Source organism: Parasteatoda tepidariorum, chromosome 4, assembly GCF_043381705.1.
Source record: "Parasteatoda tepidariorum isolate YZ-2023 chromosome 4, CAS_Ptep_4.0, whole genome shotgun sequence".
Lineage (NCBI taxonomy): Eukaryota > Metazoa > Arthropoda > Arachnida > Araneae > Theridiidae > Parasteatoda > Parasteatoda tepidariorum.
In genome coordinates, this window is record NC_092207.1 from 44758911 (window position 1) to 44776559 (window position 17649).

Consider the following 17649-nt stretch of genomic DNA (forward strand, 5'->3'; position numbering starts at 1 on the left):
GTGTTTAGGTGACGAGTTTATTTAAACATAACTAGATTGATCTGTAATAAAATGTATAGTTATTGAAAGTATAAAACTCAAGGATTTAGTGTTATAATATTCAAATGCAAGAACTTTATTTCAAAAATACATATAAAAAGGGAAGAAATCAATAACATAACTGTTATCCAACCTGGAGTTTTTAAAACAATAAAATTCATTCAAGAAGCTCAAACATATCAGAGCAATTGTAAGTAATTTGTATACATATATTTTTATGAGTAAAATATTTTATATCAATTCACATAAACTATGTGAACAACAGCCTCCAAACATGCATTGATGTGGCAAAATGTTATACTTTATCCAAAGCAGTTAGAATAAAAATTAAATGCTTTATATTATGCGCAAACGAACATATAAGTGATAACAGCTGCTATATGACTGGTTCAGAGTTAAGTACACCTAAATAAATGTTAGATTTAATGAAGATGCTTTAAATAAAAAAATCTAATTGATTTTAATTAAATCAAATCTATAAATCTGGAAGTAATATTCAATCCTGGAAAATAAATTTAAAAATTAAGATTAAAAGTCTAATTCATGATTAAATGAATTTAAAAGAAAAAATAGTTTTAGGTGCATCCATAACCACCAAAGCATAATAAAAGTAAAGAAACTATGGAATATCTTTAGGGAGGAGGAGGCGGTGCAGCAGGCTTCAGAAAATGTTCTTGGGATAAAGATTTTCCTCGATTTGAATAGACTGCACCTTGGGAACTCTGTAAAAAGAGAAAAAACACTTAATTTTGTTTTGAATATTTAATAGAAATACTATAACTCAGAAATCAAATGAGATTACATTGTAAAGCATCATTTTAGTTGAAATGCTTTTGAAACACAAAACTGCAGATCACAAACTGAATAAAATGTGTGTGATCTGAGGGCATTTATATTCATTAAACTAGAAAGAATTATAAAAAAATTTATAACTGTTTTGAAACTGAGTTTTCTGAACACTCAATATTTTAAACAAGAAAATATTACTTTTTTTTATTAGCAAGGAATACTGATACATTTATTTCATTGTAAAACATTTTTTTATATGTTTTTCTGTCCTTTTAAAAAGGAAAAAAAATTATCAATGTTAAAATTTTTAACTCTCACACACAATTGATCAAATTAGCCTTTTTCTTATAAAATAATTAGTTTTCTTTTAGTTAAGGTCACATTACTACAAATTCAAATTAGTTATCAATTACAAATATTTTTTGTTAAAATACCATTTGTCGGTAAATCTTTATATGCTTATTTAAACACACAATACACGGGTGTATTTATGGCAAAAAAAAAATTACTATCTGAAATTCTTTTTAATGGATATTTATTTTTAATTAGCCGTGGTGGCGATCATTAATTTTGCCCTATTGGAAGAAAATCTGCTTATTCTACTAAATATAAGCATAAATCAGGAAAATAAAAGAAAGGCCATCATAGTGCTCAAAATAGAAATAACTACAATTGTTATAGAAATAACTACAATTGTTACTAATTTGCTGCAATGTTTTTTGATATGTTAAGGTGCTTTAAAACATTTTTTAAAGCACTTGAGCTTAATACAAATTCACTGTGGCATGATTTTTTTATATGTTGTCAATTGTGATGTCCACTAATCCATATTAGGGATTTGTTTAGAAGTAGAATTACTAAGTCAATTTGTTATCTGTAAAAGATAAAGAATTTAGAGGAATATTTTTAAGAATTTAATGTCATTGTTAATAGGGTTTGTGCCTTTAATTTTGCTTTAATATAAAGTAGAAATAAATTATTAGCATGAAAAATATAATTAAAATTATTTTTAGCTTACAGGTAGAGATTAGGGATGTAATGAATACTAGGCCTTTTTGCTGAATATTCCCTTTGCCAAAAGTATTGTTTGTAAAATTGTTTTGGACGAGTTTTTTTAAGGAGAATTTTAAAGATTTAATAAAAACTAATCTAAAATTGTATTTTTTACAATACGTTATTAAAAATAGTTTTTACACATATTAGTTCTAAAACTTGTTAATTTATATTCTGAAAGACACATAGAAATGAAACTAGATTCGAGAACTTTTTTGTTTTGCTGTTTTGAATAAAACGTTGACAGAGTGTTTCAAATAGACTTTATTCTTTTGTCACTTTTTTCCTGTATGGTAAAAACAGATAACTAGTAACTTAGAAAACTGTGATTCTCCAAGTTACATTTCAGAATTAAGTAAAATTTTTTTCTGCTTCTCTTTTAATTTTTATCAGTGTTTTTAATTACAACAGCATTTTTTAAAAATAGTTTTAAATGAACATTGTTTCATTATGGTCACTTTTTTCAAAAAACATGGCAACGAAAAAAGGTTAAATTAAAATTGTTAGCCTTATATAGATTGTTTAAAAATCAAGAACGAGTTTTGTTTTGGTATCTGTCTTTTTCGTTAAAAAAAAACCAACTTGTTTCTACAGACATTTTTATTGTGACGTGGCATTAGAGGGTCGAATATCAACTTTATTATCCTAAACATTTCTCTGAAATTTGGAATGGAGTGTGAGGAGTGCAGAAAGAAAATGGATCACCCCAAATAACTTTTGATCTCATGATTGGATCTCCACAGTCCAATCATTAGATCTTCGATCAGGAGATCGATCCAATGTTCGGACTCATTGTTATTTTACTTTTTGCGTATTTCACCATATCCCGAGAACTTTTTAAGCAATGAAAAACATTGCACTTATAAATTTTACTAATTATTTTTTATTATTTTATTTAATAATAGTCGAAAAATTTTGAATTGTAAGTTACATAATTTTTTACACCATTTTAAGGTATGTAATTTTACATGGCAAATACAAAATTTGAGAACAATTGGTTGAATAGTTTCTAAGAAATAAAATTTTAAGTATACGACTTTTTAAAATTTGATTTCTGAGGAACTATTCAAACGATTTCGGTTACATTTTGTATTTTTCGCAGTAAAATAGCGTAGTTAAAAAAAAAAACAAAAACATAAAAAATTGCATATTTAACAATTAGAAATTTTTTCAACTATTATTAAATGAATTAATAATAAATATTTACTAAAATTTACTTTTTGCATGGTAATATCTTTTGATTACGAAATTTTATAATTGTGTGCAAAATTTTTTCAGTTCCCTTAAAAAGCTCTACAGATATATAAATATGCAAAAATAACATTATACGAATATGTTCAAAAGAGGTATGTTTGTTCAGAGAAAGTACATTTTGTTTGGTTTTATGACTTAAAATATCATATGCACTAATTAATTAGCATATCTAAAGGTCACCCCTTTGAACCATTCAGATTGAAACCTAGAACATGAAAATCTGATTATTAGTTCAAAAGCTATTCAGTTTTTTTTTAGCTCATTGTACATGCAAGGTATAACACCCATTTTTTTAGATGGTTCAAAAGAATGAGCATTGTCCGATAAAATATTCTTGTATGGCTCTTTTTTATCTGTCAGGAGCTGGATTCATCATTATAAAATTATAATAAATTACTTTTCTTTTCAAATTTAACATTTTGTTTTTAGCTAAATGTTAAACAAATCTGCAGAATTGGGGACAAATTCATAATACACTTACAGTTGATCCTGGAGAGAATACAGGTGGCGGCGACTGGCTGGATAATATAGAAAGCTGAGTCAGACTTTGATTACAGTGATGACAACGATTTGCAGGAGAAGTTGATTCACGACTACCAGATATATTTATGGCTGTATAAAGATAAAAACACAAAACATTTAGATTCATGTTTTTAACTATTTTTTTAAGTGATTAATGAGCACAGATTCAATATCTTCAGAGATTAAATTTTAAAAAAAGAAGAAGCACATTGTAAACAGAATTACCAGCAAAAAGTTTTTAACATTTAAAAAAATTATTTTACAGTAAAAAATATTAAAGTTCTAATTGGCGAGTATCTTGATCATCTATAACTTGAACATAAACATAACGTACTATAACTTCATGATTAAATTTGCTGAAAAATTATATCCATAATATATTTATATTGTCAGGGTTGGCAAGATATTGCTGCAGGTAGAAAAAACCGTCCTGCAAAAACAGGTTTTTGTTAAGCAAAGTGGCAAAAACCTATATTTTCCAAGATGAGAGGACAAAAACACATTTTTGATACAAAATTATTCTTAAAATTGAAATATATACTATAAATATACATAATTAAAAAAAAATTAACAAAATTATTAATCCATAATTAAATCATAATGTATTAATATATCATTTTAGTAGTTTAAAACATTATTGATCGAAAAATTAGTGATTATTCTCTTTTTTCCAGTGAAATTAACTTATTTTAAATTAATATAACTATAATTTAAAGCATAAAATATCTATCAACATGTGTAGTTAATTAAAATATACAAGTATCAATGCAATTTTTAAATTCGCGCAAATTCAATACTTTATTCATCATTTAGTAAAAATATATTTATTTACGGATTCTAAAATGAAAAGAGGTCAAAAACGTAATCTTTTAAAAATTATTACCCTTACATTATTAATATTTAAAAAATAATTTTCACATGTAACATATCAAAATTATTATGATCGATTTAAATTTGCTTCAAGTATTTTGTAATAATATTTAATCAGCAATTTAGATAATTTGGTTTTTGTTGATTTTTACCACTGTCCTGGCAAGAAAACCCTTTTGCCAGCAAAAACTGCTACTCTGTCACAAAACATTATATAATAGTAATTAAATTCAAATTTTCAGTGCCCTTAATCATCAATTGAATTCTTAGGCTGCGCGCAAACAGCTTTTTTGTTCCTCAAGGAAATTTAACACCACCACAAAATTTATAAGCTACAAAACGCTTGTGGTTGCCCCCTTTTAAATGGTGGACACTTCGCAGAGAGGGAGATAAGGATTGATAGATGAAGTGTATTAGAATGCAGAAAGCCTTATCTTAACAATTTGTTCTTGAGGAATATAACATTTCTTTGTGGGGTATCTATTTTATTGAGGAACAAAAAAGCTGTTTGCGCTCAGCCTTATGACTGTTCTCACATGCACGCTACTGTTAGAGTTGCATACTAAATGATAACGAAAAAGCAAACTAATATTATTGTCAATGCTTCTTATTTTACTTATAGTCAACTATGAGTTTTCTAAATATCTCAAATAACAATATATTTGTGAATTATAAATAAGATAGATATAATGCGTATATAAAAAAAGAAAAATCTAACCTGGACTATGCTGATTGGAAGACAAAGACGGATGATTCAATGGAACTGGACTAGGCACAGATCTGGAACTAATGTGACCACATGTTGACATTTCATTGAATTGCCTTTAAAAAAATTTACTCATTTAATTTAAAGGTGAATCTTGTACGATAATTTATACTACTAGAATGAGGTGTAACATTCAATATTCAATATATTGAGAACAAAAAATTCTCTAATCCACAGATGTCACTTATTAACAGGGTCCAAGCGAAGCATTCACGATCTTGCCAAATGCGATACAATCGTAAATTCGGCAAAAAAAAAATTGTGTTTTGGCGAATGTCTTTTTCTATTAAAAAAATATATATACATTGCCCTAAATCCCAGGAAAAAAAATGAAAGGGAATTTTCTGAACAAATCCTATATATTTTTTTAATTTGATAACAGTAATTTCTGTCAGATATGTGGCATAAGTAATTAGAATTATATTATGTCCAGATAATATAAAAAGAGAGATTATGTAAACATGAGAAAACTAGAGCAAAACACAGAATGTATTGACGGATCTCGCAATATTATGAGACAAATTTTTTCCTACAGTTTGTGTCAATAAAACAGATTATGTGGTAGCAAGATGCATATTATCATCCATATATTTTCTCCTGACAATAATATAATGTTGCCTGAGGTTTATCCTCATATTACTGGTCGAGATTAAAAATTTACCAAAAATTAATAAGTTTTTCATCCTCTTTCATTCATTGCTTCTTTACTCCTGCAAAATGATTCTTGATTTGAATTTGTATTTAACAAAATTATTCAATTTATAGTAAATTTGTATTCTGATTTGAAATTTACTATGTTAAAAAAATCAATCATAAGAAATTTTAAGATTTGGGTATTGGCTAAGAATTTTGAAATTTACTAGCTTATAATCTAAAGTGACTAGACTAAATGATTAGACTTCTTTTTTGTATAGCTTCTTTTGGTGTAGCTAGATAGAATAGTTTACCACAAACAATGAATTGCCAAGTAGACATTTCCATTTGTTAAAAGCATTTGCAGTTCATTTTTATTGAACTGATATTAAGTAAACCACAATAGCCCAGGACTATTCTTTTCTTTGCTTATTCCAAAAATCCACGAACACTATCAAGCAAGGGCTTAGTTTCACAGCATTTAATTTCTTTTTAAATACAATGTGTACATTTCCTATTTGAAATATATGTTTTTCACCATTTGAAAAACTGATAGATGGCAGTTAATTTAGTTATTATCAAGAAATATTTACAACTATGTCATCAATTAATTTAATACAGTACAGAACCCGTTATCCGGAAATCAGAAAACTGGAACGAAATTCGATAAATTTTCCCGCCATTTTTTAAACAAAATTTTTTTTTCCTTATAAGATTTTAGGATTTTTCTTTCTTTTTTGAAAGATGTTCACCTTACCATCATTTTGGAAATAATCATTAGTGTATTACTTCATCGTTTTTTCTTCTTTTCAAGATTATTTCCTAAAAAAAATTTTTTTTTTTAGTTGGGTTTAACAATAAAAAAACTGCTTTTTGTAGCGATTCAGAAAACCGTAAAAATCAGTTATCCGGAATAGTGATGGTCCCGATCGTTCCGGATAATCGGTTCCCTACTGTATTACACAAAAATATTTTTTATTCTGTTGGGGTCAGTATCCAATATACGAGGGTTGTCCATAAAGTAAGGTTCCCAAGGAGCTGCGGATGCTAGGAACGCTGTTAGGCGGGATTTGGCGAGACTGGCATGAAGCTTAGCTCCCTTTCTCCCAGTTCCCGCCCCGGTGAGCTGTCTACAACATTCATTCTTGTCTTGGTAGCCGTGAAAGATGGAGCTCTCATTTGTTTCTCCCGCCAGGTGCGAATTACGCTCTGTGATTAATTTTTTGTGTGCAAAAAACGTTCCTCCGGTGGACATTCATTCCGAACTGTGTGAGGTGTACGGGGAAAAGTGTATGAATGTGCAACATGTCTGCAAATGGTGTAGAGACGAACAACGTTCTGGCCGGGCATCGTTTTCGGACAAAGCGATTGCGAAAGTGGAAGAAGCAATGCTGAAAGATCGAAGGGTAACTATTCGGAACCTCAGCGAGATGATCCCTGATGTCAGCGAGTCCTGCATTCACAACATTTTGAGAGACCGCTTAGGATATGCCAAGGTTTGTGCAAGGTCGGTCCCGAAAATGCTGACGGATGACAACAAACGGCAACGTCCACACACCGCCCGTGCCATAACTGTTCTCATCAACAGATTTGGATGGAATACTGTCACACACCCCCTTACAGCCCAGACTTGTCCCCCAGTGATTATTGCCTCTTCTCTGAATTAAATAAACACTTGGGAGGGACGCATTTCACAACCGAGGAAGAACTGAAAGAAGAGGTTTCAAGTTATCTTCGCGTCACGGCGGCAGAATTCTACGACTTAGGCATAAAGAAGATGGTACACCACATGCAAAAATGCATTGATCTAAACGCCAATTACGTCAAAAAATAGAGGGAAGTCTAAGCTTTCCAAACATATATTATTCAATGCCAATAAACATATTTTTCATTGTAAAAATTCGTTGGGAACCTTATTTTATGGACAACCCTCGTATCAGGGGTGGCCAAACTGCGGCTCTTTGAAGGATTATTTGTGGCTCTCGATAAACGTACCCGACTTCCCTTTTCATTTTTGCGCTATTATATTCAAAAAAAATTATTATACGGAAAGAACGTGTTTCAAAACGTCTTTTAAGTTACTGACAACAAATATGAAAGACTAAGTGCAACATTGTAACAAATTTCATTTCCGTTCAAGCAGTGTTTTCATCGCAGGAAAAAAATGGGTGAGAATTTCTCACTCTTTCTCAAAAACAGGGTGAGATTTCAGAAAGTTAAGTAAAAATTCTAAAAATTAAAAAAAAAAAAAAAAAAAACGCAAAGAAGCTTGGAAAAAAATCATTTCTTTAATAATAATACATTTTTAACATTTTCTAATTTTTAAAGCATTGAATATTTTTGCTGCACATCATATGGAAAATGTTCTACGTCTACTTTTTCATCAGCTTTTCTCATTAGGTTGCTCAAATGCGCATTTGTTTCGTTTTAATCGTTTCTACCCACATTTGTTTCATTTTCATTTGTCCGTTTCGGAGTAGAAGATATTGCCTTTACAAGGTATTTGTCCATCTTACATTAATGCGCAAAAATTTAAACGTCTTACATGAAGAAACCTTACCTAAGTTTAAACACGTGGTTTTAACGTAGGTGTAGGTGGTTTTAACGTCAGAGAAATTCGTTCTGAAAGAGGTTCCGAGAGATGGTGTTCTGTTGTTCGAAAAGGTTCTGAACAATATTGGTAAATGGAGAAGCTAGATAATGGGGCAGATGTTAAAAATAATGAAAGATCCAGGAAGAAAAGTGAAACGGATTTTATTCTAAATGGCGCAATGACAATTTTTTTCAAAATGCGAGAAATTCGCGAATTTTGAAATTGGTTTATAGAATGCGCAAATTTCTCGCGGTAATCATCTTTTAATGCGAGAAAAGAAAAAAATATGCGAGATTCTCGCGTTGTAGTGAAAACACTGGTTCAAGTTAAGAATGATATGACTCATCGAAAACTGCGCGAACGAACATAAACAGATTTCAAGGCTTGAAATATTTTAAATCATCTCTTGATTCTGTTCTGAATCCACTTGAAATTAACATAATTCAAGGTGAGTGTTTTCCATTTCCAATATAATTATGACCCAGAAAGCATCTGGAGAATTAGAATTGATAGAGATGCAGGAAGATCAAACTCTACAATTAAAATATAAGTCGACGTCGATTACTGAATTTTGGAAATTTGTACCAGAAGGCTGCTTGTCGAATTATTTCAATATTCGGAACAACGTACATATATGAATAATTTTATTCCACTTTAAAATTCGTGAAATCCAAACACCGATCAGTATTAACTAACCAGCATCTCAAAGAATTACTGAGAAGTGCTACAGTCACCAATTATTCACCAATTTTTAAAGAATCATCAAGAAGTAAAATAAATGTGTTTAATATTTAAATTCAATACACTTATTTTGTACTTTTATTTATATGTATTCAATAAATATAATTTCTGTAAAAAAAATTTTTTAATGTCTTTTTTGCATACCTTTTAAATACGTATTTAGCAGCGGCTCGCGAAAAATTTCAAATTTTGAAAAATGCCTCGACTATCAAGAAGCTTGATCATCCCTGCAATATATATACAGTGAAATCTCATGTTATGGACACTCCAACAAAATGGACACCTCTCAATACATACATATTTTAAATTCTTAATGAATCTTCTATGAATAAACAATTACGGACATTCAATAAAAATTCGACACTCCCTTTACCGGATACGGACAGTCATTTTTGCCGGAAACACTATTTTCTATCTCTTCAAACCAGACACCATTTTTTTCTTCAAATTTAATAATAATAAAAAAAATTATTCCAGCTTTAAATTCCAAGAAAACAAAATACAACTTTAAACCATTTTAAAGCATGTAAATTTTTTGCCTTATCCATAACTAAGAATATTGATAAGCTATTTCACTTCTAAAGAATCAATCTATCTCCTGTCACTTTGTCTTATCTTTGCAAAGAAAGGAGAGAAAATGATACTGCTCATATGAAATAATTAAGACAGTGGCATCTTATGATCTTTTCATCAGGATGACACAGGTTATAAGACCTCACAAGCTGAAATGGCATCTTAAATGCTCTCAATGCTTTTTACCCACTGAAAATTTCTTTAATTTTCTTATCAACTTAAAGACTGTATTTAACACAGCTGGGTTAAAAAAAAAGGGGAACAGAAATATAGTCTTTCAGGTGTTCATATAAATGAAACATTTATTCAGACCCTCGATAGATGATCAATGGTGAATATATCAACTCCATAGGTCCTTGTTCCTTACAGGCATGCATTGCTTTATTTTTTCTGTGAATTGTGGGAGATTTAATTTCAAGGAGGTATCTTAACCACTATTAATTATTCCATTAACCATTTTTCCTATCAAGTGATGGGTAGGTATTAGGGTTGAACACCTAATAATTGAAATCGACTGAGGACTAAAAGCTCCTATTCGGTATCCTATGACTAACTTGAATATTTGCGTTAATAGAAAAATTATATTAATTTATCTGTAGCTACATCTAGAATTATGTATTTATGTAAAGAGAAAAATATATTTTAAAGGTTAAATAAATATCCTTCTAGATAGTTATTGTAGATTATTTAATTATTTCTATATCATTGAAAATATTCCAAAAAAAATTACTGTGTTAAACTTCGTTATTTGGGTACCTTTCTCATAAACGGACAATTTTTTTGGACTCAAGAGTGTCCTCTTAACAGAGTTTTCATTGTATATATATTTGTAATTACAATAACTAGTTTTCTGAAGAAAAAAAAATTCATGAAATTTTCCAGTTAACATCATCATTCAGTTTCGAGAGGGAAAAAAAATTATGGCTTTTTTAAGTCAAGAAAATTTAATTATTAGAAGAAAATTGAATTGAATTTAATTTAATTGAAGAATGCCATTGTGTAATTTTAGAGTTATAGATTAGAATCAAATTTAAGAAGCGCACCTTTCTTCGTCCATTTCTAGACTAGATTCACTTTCAGACAAATGGCGGCAAAGAGCCTCTCGACGGTCAACTTCCATTTGCAAACGTCTTTGAAGTCTTATATTTTCATCCTTTACGTTTTTTTCTTCCATAGCAAATTGGGCCATTTTTTCAGAATCTGGATGGGGAAAAAAATCATGTTATATAATAACTTCCAGTTTTCATGGGATATATCATGATACAGCAAATGGTTTTTAGAATGATCAACTATTAATTACACACAGCTTGCAATATAGTGATAGAAACATTAAACCTAATTGCTATTCCATAGAACAGAATTTTTTTTTTAATACTACAGAAATCTAGATCCATTTATTACAACTGGGAACATACAAATTTGTAACCTTAGGGTTCAAAGAATACCTTTTTGGGAACTAATGCAATGCTATTTTAGAATCCAATAAGATGTTAAACTTATTTATTCAAAAATAGCACTCAAAAATTAAACATTTCTGGGGTTCCAAATCAAAAATTCATTGCAATTTGAAAAATTTCAAATCAAATATTGAAAGTTGATAAGCAGTATTTTTTTTAACATTATTTTACTGGTAGCATTTTTTAATAATAGGAAAAAAATTAAACATTTAGTGGCTTCATGAAGTTAAGTTATAACTTCTTTACAATTAAACATCTTGAATCTAATCATTTCTATTTTTTTTATAAATTTTTATACAGGACGAAAGAAGCAGATAGTACTTAATGATTTAAATTTTAATGTTGTTGGCAATGCTATGTTATTAGGTAGCACAGGTAACAAAATTAAAAAAAAATGTCTTACGTTCTTGCTGAGCATTTAAAAGCTGCATCTTTAGTTTAGCAACTTCACTTCTCAAATGTTGAACATGCAAAGTTAAGTTAGCAGCAGTGTCACCTTTATTGATATCTCTAGGAGATGGTGGAGCTGAAACTGGTTGTTCTAGCTTCTCTTGTAACATCCTAAGTCAAATAAATAAATTTTAAAGAAATAAACTATATGATAAACTATAATGCATCTGAAATTATTTAAAAGTGAATTTGATATTTAATGTTCTTATCAAGACAAAGTTTTGGAGCATTCATAAAAATTGTGTTTTTTTTTTAGCACACCCTGCTTTCAATTTATATTTGACTTTTTCTTCCTATAATTTTAAAACACATGTGACTTTTTATATAGATTTTTTTAAAATTTATTGATTGCTATTATTGCACACATATAAACTATTTTAATTAATTTAATTGTTATATATGTCTGTCGATTGAAAATGTATGTTATGACACATATGAATTATTTTAAACACTATTAAAAAATAAACAAAACCAATCAATATATAAATAATAGACATTCAACTTAGAACATAAAAATATGAGTTGGATAAATTATCTTTATTTATTTGAAAATTTTCGGTTTATTACTTTAAATTTTTTACATTTAAAAATTCATGACATTGTTTCACAAGAAAATTTCCTTGTTTTGATTTATTATATACTAATATGACTAAATTGAAACAAAGAACACAATGTATTTTAAAACTGCTTTTCATTAAACCGAAATAAGAAACTTCCTAACCTTTTTTCAGCTTCTAATTTATCCATACGCTTCCATAGCTTATTGACGAGAGCTTCTTGCTCTTGTTCTAAAGTGTTTTCTAACTCCACTTTTTCTCGACGTAGTTGTTCCAAGTTATGTTGCTTAGCTTGAGTTTGAGCCTCAAGTTTTTCTATTTTTCTCATAAGTTTATTGACTAAAGCTTCTTGCTCATGTTCAAGTGTCTGCTCTAAGTGAACCTTTTCTTGACGAAGCTAATAAATAAATAAATAAAAATGTGAAATAAATTTTTTGTGGTAAAATCACTAAAGAAATCAATTGTGAAGTAAAATACAGATAAATCCAGTTTTTACATAAAAAAAAAAGTTAAAAGAATCATAATTTCATTTTGTGAACAATCAATATTTAATGCTAAAGGTGATATAGGGATAAACCATCTAAGGTAGGGGTGTACAACCTATGACCTGAGGGCCACATGCAGCCCGCAGACTGTTGATGCGTGGCCCACGGGAAATTCAGGACACAATAAAAAATTTCTTTTAATTTGGTTTTTGTTTGAACATTACAAATTTTCTTTTATTAAATATTTAAATCAAATTTAGAGTACTCTATAAAATTCGTACTTTTTTGCACTTTCATTCCATAAGCTTCTTTTTGGTTAGAATTTATATCCCCTCCTCCCAAATATTTATGTTATATATATATATATATATATATATTGTGAAAAAGTTTTTTGAAAAATGTATCAGTTTTTTTAGTTTTAATTAAATTCAAATAATTAAAAGTATTTAGTTTTCTGCTGATATGTTAAGTTTACTGATAAAAATATTTGTTGCTTAGAACAGTAAAGTTTAGATAAAAATTATCATGTTTGCTGCTAACATGACTAAATATGAGTGTGGCCCTTCATTAATCTATGTGCACTGCAAGTGGCCCTTCATTAATCTATGTGCACTGCAAGTGGCCCTTCACTCAAAAAATTGTGCACCTCTAATCTAAGGATTAAGAAAATAATATGCAATGAGTAGTTCTGAATCCTAAATCCTGGATTCCTGCAGGTTTGGAAAATAAATTATTCTGTATAATAGGTCTACGGAAAACAAAGATAAAAACACAAGTTGAACTTTAATGATGAACATCAGTATTTAAATCATATATTGTCTACAATAAAATATTATTTTAGTTTTAGCTAAAAGATATTTAATTACCCAAAGAATATTAAGTACTATCTACCTTTAGTGACCAACTTGGTCATCAGACAAAATTATTTTGTATAACATTAAAACTTTAATGATATGCATGCATCACACAACTGTGTTAAATTATTCTAATTCTTCAACCGCCCGGTCAATCGTAGGACCTTAATTAGTTTTAAACAATATATTAACCAAATTTTTTCACCATCTAGCTGTTGCGTACATGGAAATACATTGATTTCAATTTTAGCTATTTTCGGGAGATATCTGCATTCAATGCAAAACATGTATTGAACTTTAGTATTAATTTAAAATCTGTCTGGCAGCCACTAAATTTCACAAACCACTATAAGTACGAGTTTCGGACATTAAAACACAGTAGGCAACAGAATTGAAAATATTTTATATTAAATAATGCAGATTTGAATTTTTTTAATGGCAGTAAATTTGCATTTGTTTTTAGCACAAGTACAACATACTGCATTGAAAAACAGTGTAAATAGAAGCTAGTATTGCGACCATTATGGAGGTAAGTTCGTATAATGTACTTCTTGCAGGGATGAGAGTAGTCAGAAAGTAAAAAAGAGGAAATCCGAAAATATATATATATATATATATATAACCAAAATTTTGACAAAAAAGTGCGATTTTTAAACTTGTAATCCATGCGATTATAAATCCCGATATGAGGCTTTTAAATCACGTGAATAAGAAACTCTACATCGAATTTAAAAAATGCGAGAATACAAATCATGATGCGTAATTTTTAGATCACGATGCATAATTTTTAAATCGCGCGATATATACAACCGCAAAAACGAATCACGACATTGGATTTTAAGCTCGCGTGAATACGAATTGCTACATAGGGCTTTAAAAACTCGTTTAAAAAAATCACGATATTGGATTTTTAAATCTTGTAAATAAGAATTATAATGCACGATATTTAAATAGCGTAAATAAGAATCGCAATGCGCAACTTTTAAATCAGGTAAATACGAAAATCGATGATTGATATTAAAATCGCGTGAATAAGAATCGAGATATTTGCAGAGTCCGGACTTGGGATTTCTAGAAGGCTTGTTTGTATTGTTTTGCATAGACATAATAAATAAAAATTTACAAGATTAATTGAATGAGCAAATAAATATTTTCACCCCAAATCCACCTCTATTTTTTTTCTCTATTTTTGTTTGTTTTCACGCCAGAATACAAGAAGCAGCGACGTCTGAATTACCAAAATACGAGCTATCCTGCGGACGGATAAAAAATACGGAAAATCTTATTTTCTGTGCTTGAAATCGGAGAAAATAGCTCATATAAGAAAAAAATGCAGAAGGGTTAGCAGCTAGGACGTAGTTTGAATTTTCTGTTTATCTTTGAAAATCGTAAATAAATATAATTATTTTACTTCAAGGACTGAATTTTAAAAAAAAAAAAAAAAAAAACGGGATATTTAAATAATAAAAAAAACTTTTAGATAATCGGAGTTCTTTGTAAAAAGGCTGAAATTCGAGAGACAAAAGCGAAAAAAATCTCATCCCTGTATAAAGGTCAACCAGGAGTTTTATCCCAAGCAAATGATTTTTAGAGAAACTTCAGAGGGAGGAATGAGGACTTCAATAATTTCGCTCCGCGGAAAATTAAATTCCTCATAAAATATTTTAACTTGTGCAAACAAAATTTTCCGCGGAAATTAGCGGAAAAAATGGAAAAATCTGAAAAAAAGCGGAAATCCGCGGAAGAATCTCATCCCTGTTCTTGAAAATGAATCACTAGAAAAAAAAAGCAAAATTGTGTGTGATTAAATAGAAAAGTAAAAATGTTTTAATTATTTACAAGCTCAAATTATATTTATAAAAACATTTATTTATTTGAAAGTTTTTTTTCTAAAAACGTTTATTTGGAAGAAGAAAAAGAAGAAACATTCAAAAAGATCTCTCTTAGTAATATTTTTCAATATCATTAATGGTGTTCAATTTACAATACTTGTATCAATTGAATTAATAGAATTATCATACAAATTTTAAGGAGAACATGAAAAGTTTAAGGCACCTTATAAATATATTGAAAGAAAAGCACACTAAATTAGGTTAATTTAATACATAAGTTAGTATAATAAATAACAGACAAACTGAAATAACTAATTTAAAATCTAAAAGGATAATTCATGAAACTTTTTAATTTTTATAAAATAAATTGAGAAAATTTATGCAAACCTGGGACAACTTTCTAAATAAATCATTGGTCAAACATTCTTCTTCTTGCTCATAATTAATTGCTAATGCCTCTTGCTCCTTCTTTAAGGCTTGGATTTTCTTTAAAAGAGTGTTACTAATGTATTCCTCTTCTTGCTCAGCTTTAGCTTGCTAATAAATGAAAACAAAATACATCAAACAACTGAAATTAAAAGCAAATTTAAATCTATTTAATAAATAAAAAAAGTTCAGTTAATTGAAATTTTGCACAATTTTTACATGGTGACACAAGTTTTGAATATCACTAAATACAGACAAGAAAGAATAGACAACTGTATGTATCGTGGCCTGCTTTAACCTATTTATTATATCCTTTGAATACCAATTGATATTATTTTGTTTTTCAGATTTCTAATAAATGAATATGTTTGAATATTCTTAATAAAAAAAATTGAAATGTTAATTATATAAAATTTTTAAGCATCAAGAATTATCAGGAAAACAAGATTTATAGAAACTTTGCACTAAACATATTTCTTATAATAAATTAAAGGAAATCTCATCCAGCTCTAAATAAATCTCATAATAAGAGCTAAAATTTCTAGAAGCTAGTCATTTTCCCAAACAATTTTTTGAGCATGCTAATTAGTTATTGAAAACATAAACTAACCAACTGTTTCGCAAAATATTATAATGATTACTTTAAATACATAACTTTTTCATAGAGAAATAGGTTTTTCTTCAGGAAAAGCAACAAGCATAAGGACATTTTCAGTTGACAAAAACGAACAGCCAGTACAGGAAAAAATCAACAACATAAGTTTAAATGAAAATTAGAGCACACTTTTAAAATTACTGAACACTGTGCTTTAAAATTACATAAGAAATTTAAAAGTACTAATATTTTAAGAAAATGTTATAATAAAAAAAAAAATTTGAGATTGCATATATCTACACGCTTTTTTTTTTTAAAAAAAATTGTAAGTTCAAAATCTATTTTACACCTTGGAGATTGTAGTTGGGGCGACAGATCACGAATATCCCCCTTAAACAGTAAAATTTAAAATCTGTAAAGAATTTCAATCTTCCAGATTTCCCCCCAAAAATCATCAATTTCCTGTCTTTTTCAGACACTCTTAAACTTTAAAGAACGAAAAATTTGGAAGACAAAAACTTTTTTTACAGCCTTCTTGTTTAGAGACAATTACGATAATCAAGGGGGGCATATAGACACGTTTAAAATATCACTATAATTTGATGACCTTATTCATCTATGAAATACTGAAAAGCTAAAGGACGCACATTAAACGCACCTTATCAACAGATGCGAAACCTGAAACAATGTTAGAAATAAATATAATTCGAAACATTTAGATTTTTATTGTCTGTATAGACTTACTATGTTAACGCTAACTTGTCGCAGATATTTATTTTCTTCCTGCAAACTCTTAATTCTAAATTTATAAGTTTCAAGCTCAAGCTTAAGAACTTTATTTTCTTGCTGTAGAGATTCAATTCGTTTTTGAAACTGTTCTCTAGTTAATGAAATAGGAATTGTACATAATCCATCCACTGAACTGCTGTCGCTTTCACTAGCGCTATCCGCCATGTCTCTGGTCAAATTTCAACAAGATAAACACATTTTATAACAATTACAGCTTTTGTTTTTAAACTGCAATAGAACACACATTTAAAAGGTCAAATCATAAATTTTTTTAAAACAATTTATTTATTATTAAACGATACATCAATAACAAACCGCGAAGTATTGTTATAATATAGATAATATATTTAACTAGAAAAGTACACCGGCAA

The 17649-nt window shown here is 28.8% G+C and overlaps 1 protein-coding gene across 1 annotated transcript; it reads right to left on the reverse strand.

Moving 5' to 3' along the window:
* Positions 1–84: 84 nt before the first annotated feature.
* LOC107449439 (coiled-coil domain-containing protein 6) lies at positions 85–17443 on the reverse strand. Its single transcript, XM_016064956.3, has 8 exons — positions 17234–17443; positions 15856–16005; positions 12462–12694; positions 11694–11851; positions 10877–11033; positions 5246–5349; positions 3617–3747; positions 85–761 (listed from the first exon to the last, which is right to left on the reverse strand). The coding sequence occupies exons 1-8, from the start codon at positions 17441–17443 to the stop codon at positions 672–674; spliced, it is 1233 nt and encodes a 410-aa protein (XP_015920442.1). The 3' UTR covers positions 85–671.
* Positions 17444–17649: the final 206 nt, after the last annotated feature.

Bases quoted from the DNA above. Each gene is read 5' to 3' on its own strand.
- LOC107449439 (XM_016064956.3), bottom strand. From the start codon at position 17,443: ATGGCGGATAGCGCTAGTGAAAGCGACAGCAGTTCAGTGGATGGATTA. The intron at 11,852-12,461 runs GTTAGGAAGTTT...TATTTGACTTAG, and splicing joins AAATTAGAAGCTGAAAAAAG to GATGTTACAAGAGAAGCTAG. The intron at 5,350-10,876 runs GTGCGCTTCTTA...ATTTTTTTAAAG, and splicing joins CTAGAAATGGACGAAGAAAG to GCAATTCAATGAAATGTCAA.